The 21,612-nt window shown below is 36.1% G+C and overlaps 1 protein-coding gene and 1 long non-coding RNA gene across 2 annotated transcripts; both read right to left on the bottom strand.

Moving 5' to 3' along the window:
- Positions 1 to 1,855: 1,855 nt before the first annotated feature.
- Positions 1,856 to 13,134, bottom strand: LOC132308047 (uncharacterized). Its single transcript, XR_009482365.1, has 6 exons — positions 12,646 to 13,134; positions 11,864 to 11,949; positions 4,186 to 4,391; positions 3,878 to 4,103; positions 3,042 to 3,113; positions 1,856 to 2,540 (listed from the first exon to the last, which is right to left on the bottom strand). It is a non-coding gene; the product is annotated as an uncharacterized LOC132308047 (long non-coding RNA).
- Positions 13,135 to 20,227: 7,093 nt separating this feature from the next.
- LOC132309870 (uncharacterized) lies at positions 20,228 to 21,321 on the bottom strand. Its single transcript, XM_059808130.1, has 3 exons — positions 21,093 to 21,321; positions 20,605 to 20,996; positions 20,228 to 20,449 (listed from the first exon to the last, which is right to left on the bottom strand). The coding sequence occupies exons 1-3, from the start codon at positions 21,319 to 21,321 to the stop codon at positions 20,228 to 20,230; spliced, it is 843 nt and encodes a 280-aa protein (XP_059664113.1).
- Positions 21,322 to 21,612: the final 291 nt, after the last annotated feature.

Raw genomic sequence — 21,612 nt, 5'->3', positions numbered from 1 at the left:
AGAAAGACCAATTAATTATATTGGATTCTCAAGTACAAGTATAATTTAACTTGATTATCAGTGAACAAGATATGTAAGTAGTAATAGACTAAATAGTAAAGGGAACCAAGATCCAGTATAGGATATTTTCAGCAAGGGGTAAGAAAACAGGATCATAAAAGAACTGGACAAAGAAACTGCAACTATATTTCAAGATTAACCAGTTAAACATCACCTTTTGAGTCTTTAATTTCTTTAATAACCCTACTTTGGGATCACTCCTACACCAACACAGTTATTTTATTTTATTTTTTTTTAGTATTTTCTTCAGCAGTATCCTAAAGCCATCATCCATACCAAGACAGTTTTTGGTTTCTTTTAATTTTCTAATACAGTTTTCTAATACAGTGTGTGATTGTCATTGGATATCAAGAGAACCAACCCTTGAACTATGCCCGTCTTGCAAAGTCCTTAGCTGTTCAGAAAAACCATGAAAAATAGAGTACAGGATGGAGAGGTGGCACCAGAAAAATCAAATCTAATGCCTAGATCATGAGAAATGTGACAATTTGCAATAAATACATTTCATTTCACTCCAAATAAAGAATATAATACTCTTAGTTCTAATATTTGTTTTCTAAAATATAGGCCAACTATACAAGCCATAATCCTTCATAGTAGTTCACTTTATGCATTATATCAGTATAATAAAATCTTCAATGATACATGCCTCATTCAACCTTGCACTTCACCACTAAACTGGACTTTGTTCTCTTCCAAACTAAAAAAAACGTAAAAGAAACTACCAACTTTATCAGAACTTAAATGGGATATAAAAATGCATGTTGTGTTGCATTTAAACCCATGTTTTTCTTTAAGTTTTTCTTTTTCCACACAAAATGCAGTTAGAGAAACTGACAGAAGCCCAATTTCTTTTTCCACACAAAATGCAAGGATCCTCTTCCTGTAAGCTTTTTTGGCTGGAGAGCATGGTGTTGGGCTTTCTTTTCTTACCATCCCACCGTTGAGCATGTAATGTGCAAAATCAAAATCCATTGCAGATCGGTTGGGAATAAACCTATCCAGCTGCCATCCCAAAAGAACAAGATTAGTGTGAATTTCCAATAAAACCTATATATATATATATAAAAAGGCAAAATGACAGGAAAAAATCAGCCATAGAGTTTAAAACCCAGGAGCAAGATTAGTGTGAAGCCTATTGCGATGACAAAAGAAGGCAGGCAAAGATATTAAAAAAAAAATTAAATAAATAAAGAGAGTATATTTTGAAATGTAATATTTTCTTTATATGGAACACAAAAACAAAACCTGAAACTATCGTTACTGTCTTCTACAACTATTTTGGTTCCTTTCGAGTAAAAATTCTTTGTAATCCAAGACAATAGGACATATGATAATATTACATTATTATCTATTTTCCTCACTTAGAAACCTAACAACTGGAGAAATGAAAATGCTTACCGGTTCACCTTATAGCCTGTTGGCTTATGGTTTGAATTATAAACCCACTGGTCAAGGTTCGAGACTGGTATATATAGAGAGGAAGCTATATGAGAAGTCACAGATGTTAGATTGTGAATCTTTTGGTCATTCAACCCAATCTTGCTCTTCTAAGCCCACTACTAAGCATACACAAAAATGGAGAATGAAGGAGGACGGCTAGACCTAATTCGAATTAGTGGGAGGAAGTTATAAGGGGAAAAGGGAGAAGTGTTGTGGATCCCCCCAATGAGGAATTGTGAAAGGAAAGCCCAAAAATGGCTATACCTATTGCTTCATTATCAAATATATTTGAATTCACTTCTTCTATTTGATGTGTCTTTGATCACAATCTCATTGCACCTCTCTCAAGAGATTATGGGACCTATTGATTATTTAAACTTTATTGGGTCTATTTCTCTGAATAAAGAAAGAACTACGTAAATCCAAATTTATACAAATAGAAACAAAAACATATTGAGTGTGTTTTCCCTGAATCTTCATGTTGAATCCCATGGAAATCCAAACCATCCAAAAAATTATCTAATGATGTCAAAAATTCTAGTCGTGCAGAATCTATACAAGTTGAACAAATAAACCCTAAATTCCTGAAAACTCATATTCGTAGACAATAAACCATCCAAATATGCTAAAGAAACCCTTACGTGAAAAAAAATCAAAATCCAAGAAATTAATGGGAACATCAACCACAAAAATCTAAAGATATTGCAAACAACACTAGATATCGTCTAAAAAAAAGAAACATTCAAATAGTAGACGAAGAAACCGTAGTTCACAGTAAATCCAAAAGTCCAACAAATTCACGAAGACAAACAAAAGAAAGAAAATCAAAAGGAATTCGATACAAAAGCTAAAAGAATTTAAACTTTTCTCGTTTTCTTGAATTCATTGCAACGAAACAGAAAGCCGAAAATATCAATTGGTTGGCGAACATACATAAACACACACAAGCAGATGGAAACACATACTTTTTCGCACAAATTTTGCCTTCGAAGTTTCTGATCGGAGAGAGGGAATCGCGACATTTTTGTGTCCAATTCCTGAATCCAAAATTGATGTTTTAGGAACAGCATATATATATATATATATAGGGATTAAAATTGTATAAAAATAGAGTAGAAATCCTAGCAAAACGATGAACAAGACTAGAGAGAGAGAGAGAGAGAGAGCAAGAGAGCGTTGATGAATGAGTTGGGTTTAAGAGAAAATTAGCAAAACCTCTACATATCAACATGTACGAAGAACGTGAGAACTTGCATTAACTCATTAAACAACATATCAACAACTTCTCCTCCACAACAATCAATCAAAACCTCCACATACGATGATCCCATACTCCCATGCTTTCAACATTTTAAAACAAGAAAAAAAAAAAAATGGCCTCCACATGGGCCGATGTAGCAATAAGGTAATAAAGTTCATGATACACCATAAAATTGGTCACTTAAAGGCATGTGACCCCCCCGAGTATGAGTATAAAAAGCATTACAAATGTGCAATCATAAAAGATTTTTATCGAACATAAAGACCATATAACTTACAAATTTGATGTACTTGATAGCCATGCAATCGACGCTCCCGTTGTTATCTCTTCCCAGCCCCTAGCGGGAAGACTACATTTGAAGTACATGCAAATCAATTAAACAAAATATAACACCAAAATATTGTACAAGTGGAGATGGTTAAATGAAAAAACTCAAAAATAAGGGACATATGAGCAAACAACTTTTTTATTAGGCGCTAGTAACCAAAAGCAAGACTCTAAACAAAATAAATAAATAAATGGGGTAACAGTAGTCAACTAAGATTATAGCAAAATCCTTTTTATTATTGTTTATTTATTTTTTTATTCTATCAAACATGATTGGACAATTTGGACAACAAAAAATCAGAAGGAAGCCCAAAAATCTATTTGAAACAATTTTTCCCAGAAATACATACTTCACTTTGAAAAATCAATAAAAAAGAAATTCTCAAACAATTTGCATGAAACCAAGTCCATTGGAAGCTTAAACACACAATTTTTCTTCTATCAATTTAAATCAATAAATTTTCTTACCGATTAAATAAGGTTTGAAGGAAAAGATAGGAAGAATTCTGCTTACAAAACAAGGATCACAGCATGTTAAGATTAACTTCAAAAATCCATACTAATTTCAAAATCCAATCAATTTGAGCCAAAACAAAAACCTGTAAACTCATTAATAATAACTGATATCACATAATTTGAAGTGATTATTGTCAATTATGCTCGTGAGTTTGAAACGTATTCGTTCACGTGATCTTTTGGACATTTAATAGAGAAACAAACAAGTCTTTTTCTTTGTCATTGTATAAAAAAGAACAAGTGATAAATACCAAAAAGTGCTATACATACCTCATCGGTTCGCAACACAACAAATTGGTCTCTGCTGGTTATATGTGACAACACCTCACTTCAGGGACGGATATAAGTCCAAAATCCTTAATAAAGTAGTCCCCAAAGGCTCTAGACATTGCCAATCTGGGGCATTCCTCATTCGGCAGCCAAATTTTATGCACCACAGGCTTGTCGTTTAAACTGAACACTCTTCCTTTGTACTGATTTATCCATTCAGCCTCATCTGTCAAACAATGTTGATAATGTAAACACAATGTTCATATAATTTTTGAGACACAAAGAAAGTGAGGAAGAGAGAGACTCACGAGGTAAATTGTGGTTGAAATAACAGTCATAATGCAGTAGGGGAGCTCCAAGGAATTAATAGTGAGGAAACAAGTCATAATGACTTTAATATGATGTTATTTTCCTAGCCTTCCGTAAGCATGTAACATGTAAGCCCGTCCATTGTCACATAATCCCATAACCTCCTTGCTTTCACGACCCTCCAGCTGCCAGAAAACTCACACACCTATGATTTTTAAATAACACTCCACATGAGACTCATACGAGGACCCAGGAAAATAATTTCAATACCAAAATAAACCACCAGACGAATAATACAGATTCAACTTAGAATAAGTTACATCATACTTAGAAATGTTTTCTAAATAAGTTAGAAATACTATCACAACATAGTTATACTAATGCAGTAGGGGAGCTCCAAGGAATTAATAGTAATTACAAAATAATTCCATATTTAAGGCCTTAACACCTTACAAAATAACTCCACTAGAATTAGCAATTATATAACTATTCTATCCAGGTATAGGAGCCTTGCACTTTCGACGATTATGACCATTCTCGCCGCATCGCGAACAGTGTAACGACCTTACATTTTGAAATTGTGATTCGATTCGTTTAATACGAGGTCGTCCAGGGGGACGTGTTACCGCAGGAGGCCTAAGATGGGAAGCACCTTCACCGTCAGCAGCAGCAACAGCAGCTGCATTCGGCATATCATGCATGGGGACAGAAGACATGAGATGTTCACATAGTTTTTGTTGTGTTTCAACCCTAAACCATGGATCAACCATCTCATAAATATTTAAAGATAATTCATGGATGGCATAGCATGCATGCGAACAAGGAATCCCACTCATGGTCCACTTCAAACAACTACAAGAATTTTCACTGCCAAATACCACCCTGAATGGTTTTCTGTCTCGATCATATATTGTACACTCAGTAGGCGAAACACGCATCGACTGAAAACCAAGAGCTAACTCTTGCTCTTTTTTTATTTTCTCCTCAATACGATCCCCAACCGGGATAGTCCACTTCTGAACGTCCAAACTCTTTTGGTATAAAAATTTGCTGAGTCTTTGCATGTGTGTATCCATCAACCTTGTGATTGAAAAAACCCTCTCTTCTTTCACCCATGCATTGAAGGACTCTGCTAGATTGGTGTATAATTTATCCCAACGCTTGGAAGTAAACATAGCATTTGACCAATGTTCAGGTGAATTCGCCAAAACCCAATCGCATAACTCCCCTCGAAATACCCGCATGGCAGCCAATGCATTCTTATACTCATCTACAGTTCGAGCATATGCAATTTTATCGAGTAATTTTTTCGCATGCTCTTTACCCGAAGCCCTCAATCCTAAACTTTGTCTCCCAAGAATGGATGTAGAAAAATTCGCCGTTAGGTGACGAAGACACCATGAGTGGTACTGGGAGCCAAAAATATCTCTAATACAACTTATTAGGCTCGGATGCCTGTCGGTTAAGATTGTCACAATGCGACCATCTAGAATCTCTTTCACCTTGCTCAAGAACCAATGCCAATCATCATCATTCTCAGAAGAAACAACAGCATACGCCAAAGGCCACAAGCCATCATTCGCATCGAACCCCGTTGCACCAAGCATTGTTCCTTTATAATTGCCACTCAAGTGGCAAGCATCGATTGCTAACATGGGCCTGCAATAGTTGATGAAACCTCGTATGGAGCACCCATAAGCTACAAACACTCGCTTAAATCTCCTATCATCCGTGCACTCCCACGATGTAATTGTCCCAGGAATATATTCTGCTATTCGTTCACACAACCACGGGACTAAAATATAGCTATCCTTGGGATTTCCCTCAATGATATGACGTGCACACTCCTTAGCTCTCCACGATTGCATGTAAGTCATTTTAGCAGAAAATTCACCGTTTATGTCTGTGGAAATAGTCTTGGGGGTGCATTTAGGATTGTCCCTAACCTTGTTCACAATAGCTCGACCCATTTCCTTCGACCAAAAAATGGCTTTATAATCTGAAATGTCTTGAGCAGTGTGAGTGTGAACATTATTAAACCGCTTGATTCTCACTATATCACCACTTCCTTCACAACCAGCTGATAATTTCCATGGACAATTATTAACCTCGCACACAACTCTATAATATTTTCTGCTATTGTCCAAGTACTTGAACCGAAAATGATTACGAAGACCAAACAAAACGAGTGCATCTTTGAAATCATTTGGGCTGTCAAAAAGCTGATCCACGCAAAGAATGTCATCAATGTGTCGGAAAGAATCCCGATGCGCATTTATCGGAGGAAATGAAGACGTTGACGCAACACTTTGTAGAAGACAAATTGGCGATGTGGCTTCAACAAATTGTCTACAAGTGGATAAAAAGGTATATTAAAAATCACATAACCTATGCAGCGCATACATCAATGTATTACTTTAAATATATGTGTCTTACCTCTCACTATGATCAGTAGGAATTGTGCATGATGCAATTACAGGCTCTGCATCTTCCATATACACATTTAGCATGGGACCACTCACTAGAAGCATCACTCTAAATCCAGATTCTCCCGTCATCCTCAAAAGTTCATTCTTGTTAGATTCGGTGGTATAATATATGACTTTACCACTCATGTTTGAAGATGAACGTTGTTGTAACTCATTTATAAATGATTCATATGTTGTTGTTGTTGTTATCATAAAAGGGTCTGTGACACCGCCGATGTATATAATTTCCCCATTCTCATTTTTGTCAATTTTCCCATCAAATCGACAATAGCATATAATTTGTCTCTCATCCATTTGTCCAACTGCTTCGAAAATTGACTCATTAGTTTAAAAAAAAAAACTAAATATGAAGTTCAAAAAAAAATGAAATATAAAACAATTAAATATCATAATTATATAATGTAATTTAGAGATCTATTTACACCGAAACACTACTAATTCCCTCAATAGGGATAGGCGGTGTCAAGATTAAACTTTTCCTAAACACACACTACAGACCTTTTTCAAATCAAAATACAACCACAAAATCAATGCCATTGATTACTAGATAATTGTATCACTATGTGTACAACAAACATATATACAAGATGAGGGAGATTATGAGATGAATAGAGAGTTAAATGGGACAATATAGATTGAAAATAAAAAATTGAGAGTTAAATAGAGAGAGAGCAGAGTGTTGAATATTTTTCACACACAAATATTATATGTGTAAGTCTTGAAAATGGGGGAGACAAGTACAAGGGAATGTTGGAATAATAAATTAATACTAAATACATTTTTTTGATAAATTAATGCTAAATACATATATTAAAAAAGCCTCATTCATAGAGTTTGCTAGCTTTTGCATCAATTCTATCATGTGCGTAGATGCCTAAAGACATATTACACAGAGGTATACTCTACATGCCATTTGAGAAAGAGGCAACAATCTTGAATAATTCTTGATCTAAATTGAGTTATAATAATTAATTATACATAAAAACTAATTGGACTACCTATGTGTTGGTGGCTTTGAATTTTAACTCCTAAATTCCTACGTTCTGCTGAGGATTTAGTCTGCAGTCATCAAAGAGCCTTGAATATATAGCTTGAATACAGATATAGCTGATTTAGTCTGACTCTTTTTGTAGGAAGATACAGATATAGCTGATTTTACATAGATATTATTTTCTAACGGAGTGAATTGATACTACTCATAGCTATCGACCAATATTGTGGTGTGTATTGGTTATAACTGACAATGTGAATTTAAAATTTCAAATGGATATAACCATGGTCAGTATTAATGGTTTTAACTAAATTTTGATATTTCCATTAAAATGGTATCTCTCTTTGATTTTGGATCATGTGTGTGGTTATTAAATTATGTGTTGATTTGTAAGGTTGCTTTCAGATTTGGACAAAAATAAAATGAAAGTCTTGATAGTTTGTTGATGTAATGAGCTTAAAAATTTAAAATTATATGCTTTGAATATATATCTATATCAGTCCATGGCAACTACTGCTTAATGATAAATAAGCCGTGAAACTACTTTGATCATATGGAGCTTATTAGTTGCATCATGATTACTACTAGTTTTGTGTATGTGTTCCATTATGTACTAGTTAATGTGTGGTATTTAGGCTTATGGCCAGTGTGTGTGTGTTAAAATCATGTATAAACATACATATATATGACAAAGTCGTGTTATGTTTAAATATTTCAGCCTAACTCTTGTAAAAATTAGAACAAATTCATGTTGGTTTGGATGACTCCTAAAGGTTTTTTGTTTGGAAGGTTAAACAAGTATTATTATACCATTTCTCTCATTCCTTCTCTTTCTCCTTCCAAATCGAGGTACGTTAGGGTTTTCTCTCCCCTAATGGCACACGTGTTCTATGGACCTGTATTAGAGTATAGTTCACACTATGATTCTTAAGATTGATGTGCTTATTGACGGTCCAGTGCTGTTTCAATCTCCTCCTAACAGCACTTAACATAATCATAAACTAGATTTAGCTCAGCCATTTTGTCTTGAAGTTTTTCCTCAATCTCATTGGGAAGCTATTCATGTAGTGGCTGAAATATGTTTGTTTTTTTATGATCCAAACACACTCAAACAAACAAGAACAGTGACCAATAGCTAGCCGCAGAAGTTACAATAGGTGTAGCTAGCCTATGACAAGTGTGTTTGTGTTAAAATCTAGGTCATACAATTCTTTTTAACAGGTGTAAATCTAGCTCCCATTCTCACGATTTGTTTGTAATTTAATTTTGTTGCTTTTGCGCTCTATCTACCACTTTATGCGACTTAGTATAAAACCAAATATAAATATTAACTTACTGAATTTTTCTGTTACTATCAAATACCATTAAAGCAAAATTACAAAATTAGACCCTCCCTCACAAGAAACAAAATTTTAAGAATTTATTAATCACTCTAATCGATTGCAATAGGCTGCCAACATAGTTAATTGAGAGTCGATAATTCAAAGAGCATTTCATTTTATTTTTGTCCAAAGCTGAAAGCAACCTTACAAATCAACACATAATTTCATAATCACACACATGATCCAAAATCAAAGAGAGATACCATTTTAATGGAAATATAAAAAAATAAGATGTTTGGATACAATTGAAAATCAAAAAATAAAAGTACATGAAGCACCAGATTTAAAATTAGATTCCTCATAAGTACAAATAATTCTTTGAGACTACGCTTTCATGAGTACAAATAATTCTTTGGGAGCTCCGAGAATTAGTGGGGTAAAACCATGTATATCTCGATTGCGAGAAATATATATAATGCAGCTAAAAGAGCATAGGCAGATTTAATAAGGCAATCCCCACAAAAATCTATAAACTCTACCATGTTTGAAGGCTTTTCTCTTAAAACAGACTTTAGTAGTACTACACTTATCTGTTTCCCATTGAAAACTTTAAATCACCCATTAGCTGTTTTGATTTTGATTTTGATTTTGATTTTGATTCCTTTCCTAGTGCAAAGACATGTAGTATCCGTATTCACCTTCACATAAAGGTGGTGTCTTTGGTTTGATTGTAGTGCCAGAGTTTTGGACCAAAAAAATCAGATCCACCTCAAAGAGAGAGAGAGAGCTCTCTCATGTAGCCTTTTCAAAACAGAGCAAAATACAAAGAAATATTGTCAGTGTTCCCTCAACCTCTTCACTCCTCATTTATGAAACCTGTCTTTCTTTATTTATTTGACATCAAAGCTCTATCAAGTGAAATTCTCAACTCAACTCACAATATTATATATATATATATATATATATATATATATATATATATATATATAATATGTTTTTGGAGTAAGTGTTGTGATTCTGTACACAATAGGAGATTATTTATTATCTATTATTAGAAAATCGAACAGATAAAATGAGAAACTTTGGGAATACCCCCCCTAAGGTAGTGTGTTTAATTGTGGCATTCATATTAAGTCATCAATTTAATATGTATGTTCCACAATATATTTATATATATGCACGGGTGTAGAATATATTAGATAAAAAAGTAGTGTTACTCTTCAATTTATACAAAAAGTAATGTTACTCTTCAATTTAGTTCTAACTTCTATTTCTACTTTGATTCCAAATAATGCAAAGAGGTGTCATATTCTGATCTGGTATAGAGAATGCTACTCAAAACCTAATTCTCAGAAAGCTTAATTTCTCTATTAAGCTCTCCTCTTCGCACTTCTTCAGCTCTCACGGCTGTTGGGGAAGTTCTTAAAAAATCGGCAAACTCTCTCTCATCTCCCAGAGAAATGCTGTCCAGAATTGACGAGAGTGGCAGGTTTTGCAGCCCCAGAGCCGCCAGAGAGATCACCTTCTATGTCCCCCTCTTACCAATTTTTTTTTTCTGTGTGTGTATATATATAGAAAGTTCGGGCTATTTGTTTTGGTTCTTTGATGGGTTGAAAATTGCTTGAATTTCAATGTCAGGATAATTATTTATGCGGCGTGTTTGGAGGGTTATGACCCAATTCGGCTATTCAAGAAGAGAATCAACGCCCGAAGAGGTATTAGTATTACCAATGCTATGTTTTGTTTTATGACAATATGTTTATCTTCGGAGGAGTTTTTCTGCATCCCTTTTGATAAAACTGAATAAGTACTTAATTTATTTATTTATTATTATTTATATAACTGGTGTTTAGATAACTACCTACTGCTTTATATTTTCTCTTTTTCATCTCGTTAGAAACTAAATAACTTCCAAAGCATCAGTCTTGGACAGAATTTTGATCGAAATTTACTTCTTTCTTTCATTCTCTCTTTCTTTTCCCGTAAATACAATTTAGACGTAAAGGTCATATAACAGTTTTCCCATTATTGTTCGTGTCTTGTATTTTCAACTGAATTTGGGCTTAGGTATAAAGCAGCTTGCACTCTTCACCGGTTGGGGGGGGGGGGGGGGGGGGGCGCGGGGGGAACTTGTAAGCATATCTAGAAATTTGTTGTTTAAAACCATTCAAATTTCATGAACAGATGGTGAAGAAATCTTTTCCATTTCTGGTCATTGCATGGCAATATCTTAGACTAAATTTTTTAATCGTTTAAAAATGTTAACATATTCAATCAGTCTACTAAAAAGAATTATTTATCTAATTTATTTAAATGTTGGTAATTATCAGACACCAAGGCCATCACTGACATGCTCTAAAATGCTATGTTTCCCTAGTGAAAACATTTACCAAAGACTTCCAACCTTGTAAGCTAAGGCACAAATCATAGCATAACCATGAAGATTTGTTACTTCATCTATAAGGCACAAACAGAGTAGCTTCTTCCCTTTCGTTTTATATTGAGAACTAAAATCTTTATTAGTGATTCTTAACACCCAAGATATTAATCATGAAATTATTATAAAGCATTTTCATTTAATTGAACCAAACTCAAATTTTATATTTAATTACATTTCAACCACTAAACCACAACAAATATAGTATGTATGAAAAACTTGTTTTTAATTTAATATTGTAGAACCAATACTAGTAATCTTAAACAATTCTTTTACTAAGCAAATGCAAATGGGAATGTAGATTTCACAAACATTTGATAACAAGTGTCCCTACCCAAAGACTATCACATGCATGCCTCTTTACAGTTTACATTCATTGATTGTATCATAAGGTCTCCAGAGCAAATGACTTATGAAGATAGGATTTAAGCTTGTTACCTTGGCACAAGCTAGTTAGCTAACTAGTGAAATCCAACAAAAAGCCTGTAGGCACCACACGTACTGCCACTTGCTTCCACATGGTCCTAGTAAATTTAAAGAACATGAATTATTTGGATTTAGGGACATTGAATCTCTACTATACACAGGTAGGCATTAACAGTACAATGTTTAAGTTTTAAGATCAGATTAATGTTCTATAAAAAAAAATTCAGCAGGTAACAAAGGACATGCATGGAAATTTGTTTTTTATCCTGTTTAATTATGTTTTCTTCAGCAAATTCCGAGTATTTTAAGTATGAAAACCCATGCTAGTGGAAAGATTGTAGGATAACATTTGGGATTTCAGTTCAGTCAACGTATAAAGAAAGCATGAACTCTTCAAAAACAAGCAAACCTAATTACAAAAGAAGAAGAAGAAAAATAAAAAATAAAAAAAAAACATTTGATTAATTAAGTATCTACTTTATGAAAATTTTGCCTTTGTTGGTGAGATAAAACTGAGTTTTAAAAATTAATTTTGTCACGCACAAGAGAGCAACATTTTGTTACGCACATTTCAAACATATACAACAAACAGAGCAACAACAATCTTGATTGCAGAATAGAAATTATATATATATGATTGCATAATAGAAATTATAAGAGGAGAATATATATAAACATAACCTACATGAAAATCAGACATCCAATTGGAAAAAAAAAAAAATTATAACACTAAATCAGGACCATAATCATCTAAAATATAAACGTGTGTGTGTTAAGAGGGAGAGAGTACTTACCATATTACTAGAACAACAATAAATGAATGGCAGAAGTGGAGAAGTGCTTCGCTGGGTTACAGAGAGGGCGCACCAACGACGGTTAGACGTGGAGAAGTGCTTTGCTGTTACAGAGGGGGAAAGAGAGAGGGCTTGAATGAGGGTTAGGGCTCAACGGCTACGCTTCAATCCTGTTACAGAGATGGGGGGAGAGAGAGAGAGGGCTCTTAAGGGCTCTTCACGAATGAGATGAGGGAGGGTTAGGGTTCCATGTTCGGTGATGCTGTGTTTGCCTGGGCTTGCTTCGCTGGATTTGTGACTGTGTATTTTAGGGCAACAATGCTTTAGAGTTGAGTGACTAAATTAAACGGGGGCAATAAGGTAAATGTGCTGGAATAGTGAGAAGGGCATTTTAGGCACCACAAGTTTTAAACAGTAATAATTCATGTGCCATGTCATCAATTTAGTCAACCTCATTTTTAAGAAATATGAGACTTTGACTCAGCCTCTTGGTAAATATGAAACTCTAATCCCATTTATATGTAATAATCCCATTTTTATATGCATATATATACACTCATACACATATATGCATATATTTCTCTTTCTTTCCTCTTTTATTTTTTATATCCATATATACACACACAATTATACACACACAAAAACACAATAATACACATATATACGTATATTTCTCTTTCCTTCCTCTCTTATTTTTATATGCATATATACACACACAATTATACACACACAAGAACACAATCATACACATATATACATATATAACTCGCCACTGTCAAGACACAGTCTCTCTTAAACCACCTCTTGCTCTATTTACTGAATATAAACAACCCTACTAACCTTGGAAAGTTAAGGTTTTGATTTGATACAAATATTTGTAGATAGATATATGTATTTTCAGGTGTAACATGTTTGTATATATATATATATATATGTTTGCATGTGTAACGTCTTTATATATTAACCTGTTAATATAACCATTGTCCAGTAACAGACATTTCTCCTTGATGAATAAATTAGAGAGAAATTCTTGAAGTAGAGAGAGAGAGAGAGAGCAACGTCTGGAAATGAGAGAGAGGGGGGACAATGGCTATATTGATATTTAAGTGGTTATGACACTGATAAATAAGTGGGACAGGTGATCTAAATGGAAGAAGGGTACTTTTGCTCGGGTGAAGGAGTAATTTAGTTGACTTAAATGGACAATTTGGTCTTCCCAAAACAAGAAGGTTAGTTTTGTCCAAAACTTTTTTACCCCAAACTGATTTAATGCTCAACTCACAAGTGGAGATCATTGTGTAAGTAAGGTCAATGAAACCACAGGGGTAATTGACCAATATATCGTATCACCTTCTATTCGCATGTACTTGATGAAAACCTGAGGGTGCATTATGCAATTTACCCTTACTTTTTTAACCAATCACATCTGCGACTATTGAAGGATAGCGACTGCAATTAGCAATCCTCTATATGAACAGTTAAACTTTTATGGCGAGAACAGAACATAACATGACACCACATCCTCAGAATTATTACCAAAGTGAAGGATCAGGACATCATCATGTCTTTGGTTTTACATAACAGATCACCTTAAATGGTGACCGTTGTGTATATTTTTTTTTGTAAATTTGATGTGTTATAATAGATTTATATAAAAAAATTGGATTATTTATCTTTGACTTCGGCGGTTGTTTTATACATTTTGTGTACAAATATATCTTTCAATAATAACCAATCAGTGTCATGTTTAGACCTACATAATTTTTACAGACCTACTTAATATAGGGTTGATTCGTTAATAGAATGAGAAAGAGGGAGGAGAAAGGAAATATAATGATGTCACCGTGTAAAAAAAATTGTATAAAATACACGATAATTTTACACATTTGTGACACGGTAGTGTATACAGACGGCTAAAAATAATAATAATAAATAATATGTAATCTGTAGGTTTAATCCCTATCGTAATCTGTAATCCTTATCGTAATCTGTAGGTTTAATCCTATCATAATCTTTAATCCTTATCGTAATCTATAGGTTTAATCTTTATCGTAATCTGTAATCCTTATCGTAATCTGTAGAGCCGATCTCAATCTTATGAGATAGCGCGTTAATTTAACAACCTTCCCTTATCCTCAGATATTTAATTTATACATCCATCAGTTGCCTCCCGTTTCGAAGGATTGCTTGTCAAACCACCGGAACGTTAATTCCCAAATATTACATAATAATAGATAGTTAGAATTGTAGTAGAACCTGACTCATATTGCCACTCCCCGTTTCGGAGGATTTTTATTTTTAAGACCGTAGGGGTCCACGGGCAACGCCCCCATGCTGACAACCTACCTCTCGGCATATAAGTAACTCATGTGGGGCTGCCAGTGTGGTTGTCTTATTCGAGGATTGACTCCTAATCCTATTCTACCTTGTAAAAGAAAATTCCTATGCAAAATAGCCCGCTAGGAGCTAATTGTCCCTCACGAAGCAGATTTCTATTAGAATTCCACCATAAATATCTTCCTTATCTGTTTACGTTCTTCTTCTATAAATCGAGATGGTTTAAGTAGAATTCATTCAAATTACTTCCATCTTCTAGAAAGCCAAGTAGTACCAGTCGTAGTGATGTGGTAAGTTCAATGCCCTTGTTTTCTTCCTTTTTCTATTTAATTCATTGTTATTTCTTCCTCCAACTCAGTATACCAAGACCAAAGTTAGAAAATTTTATAGGTCACTGTGAAGCTAAGCTCTTACATACAGCAGCATGTGTTATTGCCAGTAACTTTCACCCAGAATCCAACACTATGTCAGACGAGGAATACCACCAGTCTGATTTGGCTCAGTCAGAGACACATCCGGTACAGGATATAACAAGCTCCCTTACCCCACATGATCTTGATTGGATCAGGCAAACTTATTCAATTTCAAACAGTGTTACTCTCGGACTTCCTTCACTTGAGGATAGAGTGTCCTCCTTTTACCCAACTGAGATTTGTTTCTATGAGTCTACTTTCATTGCTGGATTGTGTTTTCTAATCCCTCTTTTTATTAGGGAACTGTTGCGTCACCTTAATCTTGCTCTTACTCAATTCTCCCCGAATGCCTGGATAACAATGATGGGTTGTTTAGTTCTGTGGCGAGCTTGTTGTAATACCTCGCTTACTATCCAAGAGTTTCTTCATTTCTAGTGATGGCTGGGAATTCTTTCCTGATGAAAGTACTTTCCTACGAATAGGGACTTTCATTCCTCGTAGTGCCGTGTAGTTAGAATTCCACTAGTGAGTTACCTATAATAATACCCTCTTTTGTTTTAAAACTCAAAAAATTTTGGTTTGAGTTATTAACAGAGTTGTCATCCTCTCAGGCTTTAAAGAGATTATTATTTCATCTGATGATCTCCAGCGAATAAAGGAACCCTTTAACCACTCAGTGAGGGACTGGTATTCACTCGTGACACCTCAGACTTTGTTTACCCATGGGATTGGTCCTCAGCCTATTGGCAAGTCCTCTATGACTATATCCCAAAAACTTAATAAGAGGCTTCTAGCTCAGTTCAAAGAAGGCTCAAGTGACTTCCCACCTATTTCCCCCGCCAAGAAGAAAAAAGAGAAGCCTACTATTACAGCACAAAGAGTTTTACCGATTTCAATTGTTTCTCCGCATGTATCCAACTCGCAATTCCCTCATCAGCTTGTGGATGAGACTAGGCCACCCCTTACTGAAGCAGAGGTGCTCCCCTCAGACCCCTACTTTTTAGCAGCATCTATTCTAGGCAATGCTCAACTTGTTTTTAAGAAGATAAGTGAGTCTTTGTCGAAGGAGGATATGATGTATCTGAATTCTTGCCCTCCAACTGAGATTGTAGACCGGCTCATGCATGATCTCGCACGGGTTAACTCTCTCACCATCCTCCGTTTTTATTTAGCTTTTCTTTTCCTCTTCATTGTAACTTTTTGTTCCCATGTGTGTACAGGTTAATACACACGCGTATTACTTATCGTGTCTAGCTGCAAAAGGAAAGGAGCATTACACCAATATGTTAGCTTCTACTCGCTCCCAACACCAAGTCGATTTACAATTGGAGTGTGATAAACATGAGGCCGCTCTACAAGTAATGCGTGTTAAGTTAGAAGCAGAACGAGCTTGTTATGCATCTTATGTGCAAAAGCTCGACAAGGAGATGTCCCAGAAACTGATGGTGGAAAGATCCAATGCAGTGGATGAGTTTAAAGCCTCACCAACCTTCAAGGGGATTATGTCGAAGTCCTACTTTGATGGCTTCGAAGATTTTCGGAATCGTGCTTCTTCTGAGTTTGCAGACCAAGAATTTTCTGTCATTCAACTGGATGAAGCGAGTGACTCCGAATAGGATAAATGTGTAGCCATTCATTTACTTGCTGCTATGTTTCTCTTTGTGCTTGAAATTTTTCTTTCTTTACAATCAGTTTTCATTTATATTTGTAGGGTTAATGAGTAGGATAGACAGTTATGTTTTGCCATTGCGATTGTCGCATTATGTTATTCTATTGACATTTTTGGTCGGCTCGTCCCTTTAATAAGGAAAGTAGATTAAGACGAGTTTTACTCAGCTCATCTATGGAATAAAGTAAGTAGATGAATATGAGCTTCACTCAGCTCACCCTTTAATAGGGGAAGTAGATTACTATGAGCTTCACCCAGCTCACCCTTTAATAAGGGAAGTAGATTACTATGAGTTTCACCCAGCTCACCCTTTAACACAGGAAGTAGATTACTATGAGTTTCACCCAGTTCACCCTTAACAATGAAAGTAGATTACTATGAGCATCACCTAGCTCACCCTTTAATAAGGGAAGTAGATTACTATGAGCTTCACCCAGCTCACCCATTTAACATGAATATTTTAATATATCAAAATGATAATGAATTATTTGAAACAACTGATCCAAGTAGGGAATACTTTATTAAAACTAAAGTTGATAACAAGACTATTGAAAACATTCATTCGTAGAGAATGAAATAATTATTGAAACTAGAAGTATTAGCAAAAACAAATAATAAATTGAGATTAAACTGAAATTGTTTACTGATAATATTTCTTCAGATGCTCAACATTCCATGGGTGAGGCAGTGGCTTTCCCTCTAAGTCCTTCAACCAGTATGTTCCTGGTCGTTGACATCACATAACTTTGTAAGACCCTTTTCATTTGGGACCCAGTTTCCCTATTGTTGAATCCTTAGTTGTTTGAGTAACTTTGAGGAGTACTAAATCTCCTACTGAGAACCTCCTAGGCTTGACTCGAGCATTGTAATACTTGGAAACCTTCTGTTGATAGGCAGCTATCCTAATCTAGGCTTGGTCTCTCATTTCTTCGATCAGGTCTAAGTTTGCTTCTAACTCCCTTTCGTTCTGCTTAGGCTCGTAGTGCTCCGTCCTAAAGCTTGTTAGGCCAATCTCTACAGGTACTACTATCTCACTCCCAAACGCTAAAAGAAAAAGGGTTTCCCCCGTGGGAGTCCTTACAGTAGTACAGTAAATCAATAGTACACTCGGTAGCTGCTCAGGCTACAGTCCCTTAGCAGCGTCGAGTCGAGTCTTGATCATCTGAAGGATTGTTCTGTTTGTGACTTCAGCCTGTCCATTCACCTGGGGATGCCTTGGCAATGAGAAATGAATTTGAATCCCGAGCTCGGAACAAAAGTTTTTGAAGTCAGAGTTGTCGAACTATTTTGCATTATCTGTGACAATCACTCTAGGAATCCTAAATCTGCAAACTATTGATTTTCACACGAAGTTCCTTATATTATTCTCTGTTATGTTGGTTAGAGGCTTAACTTCTACCCATTTAGTGAAGTAATCAACCATAACAATGGCATACTTAGTCTGCCATTTGCCCTTGACGAGAAGGCCAATCAAGTCCATTTCCCATTGAGCAAATGACCATGGTCCTGACATGGTAGTCATCTTCTCTGACGGTTGTCTCGAGATGTTGGCAAATTGTTGACACTTGTCGCACTTTTTAACGAAGTCAAGTGCATCTTTCTACATGGGGGCCAATAGTATCCTTATCTAATGGCCTTGTTAGCAAGTGACCTACCCCCAGCATGGTTTCCACAAACTCCGAGGTGGATCTCCCTAAAAATGTAGTCAGCTTCCTCACTAGAAATGCATCGTAAATACGGAATGGAAAAGCTTCTCTTGTAGAGCACCCTTTTGATAAACATATACCTAGCTGCCCGCATCTTGACCTTTCGAGCTTCTTCTCGGTCTATTGGTAGCACCCCATCCTTGATATAGCTAATGATAGGATTTGCCCATTCCACACTCAATATCGCTTGTTGCACTTTAATTTGTCTCTCCTAAGATATAGATAGTTCGTCCAAATATTCCAGTGGTATAGTCTTATTGATCTCAGGTTCCAATGCAGTAGCTAGCCAGGCTAAGGCGTCTGCTTTCCCATTATCTTCTCGTGGTCTTTGATGAATTGAGAATCTTTGGAAGTGATTCTTTAATTCTTCCACCTTCTGTAGGTAACTTTTCATCTTCTCGTCCCGTGCCTCATATTCCGCTCAAACTTATCCAGTGACCAGTTGGGAGTCAGTGTACACCTTTAATTGCTCAAACCCTAGGGCATTTGCCACATTTAATCCTGCTATCAAGGCTTTATACTCTACCTCGTTGTTGGTTGCTTTGAAACCAAACTGAAATGCGTACTGTATATTTTTTCCCCCTGGGGAGACAAAAACAAGCCAAGCTCTGCTAGCCTGAACATTACATGACCCATCTACGAATAAGTTCCAGACTACTTCTGGGCCCATCTACTCATTTGAACCTGGTTCTGTAAAAAAATTGGGGTTATTTATCCTCTTTTGGAGGGGTAAACTCAGCTAAGAAATTAACCAATACCTGAGCCTTTACTGTTGTTCTTGGCTATAATGAATGTCGAATTCTCCTAACTCTACTGATCACTTCATTAGTCGAACTAGAGCTTTCTGGCTTATGTAGGACCTGTCGGAAGGGTTGATCTGTTAGCACCACTATCGTATGCACTTGAAAGTATAATCTCAGTTTCTTGGTGGACACAATTAGAGTAAAGGCCAACTGTTCCATCCTTGGATATCTTTCCTCCGTACCCCTAAGTGCTCTGCTCACGAAGTACACTGGCCTTTGGACCCCTTCTTCTTCTCGTATCAGAGCGGAACTGACAACTGTTGTGGAGACCGCAAGGTATATGTATAGTTCCTCTCCCAGTATGGTTCGAGATAGTAGTGGGGGAGAACTAAGGTATTGCTTTAGTTTTTTAAACGCCTGCTCACACTATGGGGTCTATTCAAAAGCCTTTCTTAGCACACGAAAAAAAGGTAGACACCTGTCAGTTGACCAAGAGATTAGCTTACTCAAGGCAGCAATCTTCCCTGTTAGTCGTTGTAGATCATTGGTTAATCTTGGCGATTTCATGTCAATGACTGCTCGGATCTTCTCTGGATTGGCCTCAATTCCTCTTTTGCTTACCATATATCCCAAGAACTTTCCTGAGCAAACCCCAAAGGCACACTTGCTGGGGTTGAGTTTCATCTTATGCCTCCTAAGTACCTCAAAGGTCTCTTACAGATCAGTCAAATGGTCTTCAGCTTTTAAGCTTTTCATCAACATGTCTTCAACATATACCTCTATATTTCTACCAATTTGGTGCTTTAACATTGCATTCACTAGCCTCTGGTATCTTGCACCAGCGTTCTTGAGCCCAAAAGGCATTATTTTGTAATAGTATAAACCTCTATCAGTGATGAAGGCCATTTTTTCTCTATCTGAGGTGTACATAGATATCTGGTTGTATCCAGAATATGCATACATGAAACTTAGTAGTTCGTGTCCAATCGGTCCCTCAACGAGCATATCAATTCTTAGGGGAGGAAAGTTGTCCTTCAGGCAAGCTTTATTAAGGTCGTGAAATCCACACATAGCCTCCACTTTCCATTTGCCTTCTTCACTAGGACCACATTTGCCAGCCAGTCAGGGATATACACCTTTTGAATAAAGTCGGCTTTTAATAGCTTTTCCACCTCTTCTGATATAGCCTGATTCCTCTCTGGAGTGAAAGTCCTCCTCTTTTGTCTGATAGGTTTGAAGTTAGGATTTACATTTAAGCGGTGCTCTATGATAGTGGGGTCTATACCAGGTATGTCTTCATGCACCCATGCAAATACGTCTTGATTTTTCCTGAGAAATTGAGTAAGTTTATCTTTGATACCTGGGGGGAGTAAAAACCCTATATTCACTTTCTTCTCGGGCTCACCATTACCAAGGATAACTTCTTCTAGTTCTTTTATAGGTTCCGCTCCATGAAAATCTGGCCTACCTCTCCCTTCCAGCCCTTCAATCGTAAGTACCTCTTATGATTTTGTTTTTCTGAGAGAGGCGACATAACATTCTCGAGCCATTATTTGGTCCCCTCTTAGCTCTCCCGTACCATATTCAGTTGGGAAACGTATCAAGAGATGGTAAGTGGAAATGATTACTTTTATGGCATTCAATGCTGTCATCCCCAAGATAATGTTGTATGATGATGGGCAGTCAACCACTACAAAGCCCACCATTATAGTGACCTGCTTTGGATTGGCTCCTGCAGTGACTAGAAGAGTAACTGCCCCCAGTGGATATACTTTGTCACCTGAAAATCCCACCAGTGGTGACTTCATAGGTCGGAGCTTCTCTCAATCGATTTTTAATTTGTCGTACACCCCAAGAAATAGTATGTCAGCTGAGCTACCACTGTCTATCAGTATTCGTCGAACAGTGAAATTAGCAACAACCATGGAAACTACCAGAGGGTCATTATGGGGCTGGTGAATTCCTTTGTCATCTTCTTCAGAAAAGGTTATGACCGGCTCCTCAACTCGCGGTAATTTTGTTTGAGGACTTATCACTCTAACTTCATTCACCTCTGAAAAACTCTGAATTCTCCTTGCATGAGCCCTCCGAGCCAAACT

This window comes from Cornus florida, unplaced genomic scaffold (genome assembly GCF_030987335.1).
Source record: "Cornus florida cultivar Cherokee Brave unplaced genomic scaffold, ASM3098733v1 CherokeeBrave_3.0.0_Hap2_Chr05, whole genome shotgun sequence".
Taxonomy (NCBI): domain Eukaryota; kingdom Viridiplantae; phylum Streptophyta; class Magnoliopsida; order Cornales; family Cornaceae; genus Cornus; species Cornus florida.
Note: the sequence above shows the minus strand (reverse complement) of the source record. Positions and strands in the feature narration are given on the sequence as shown.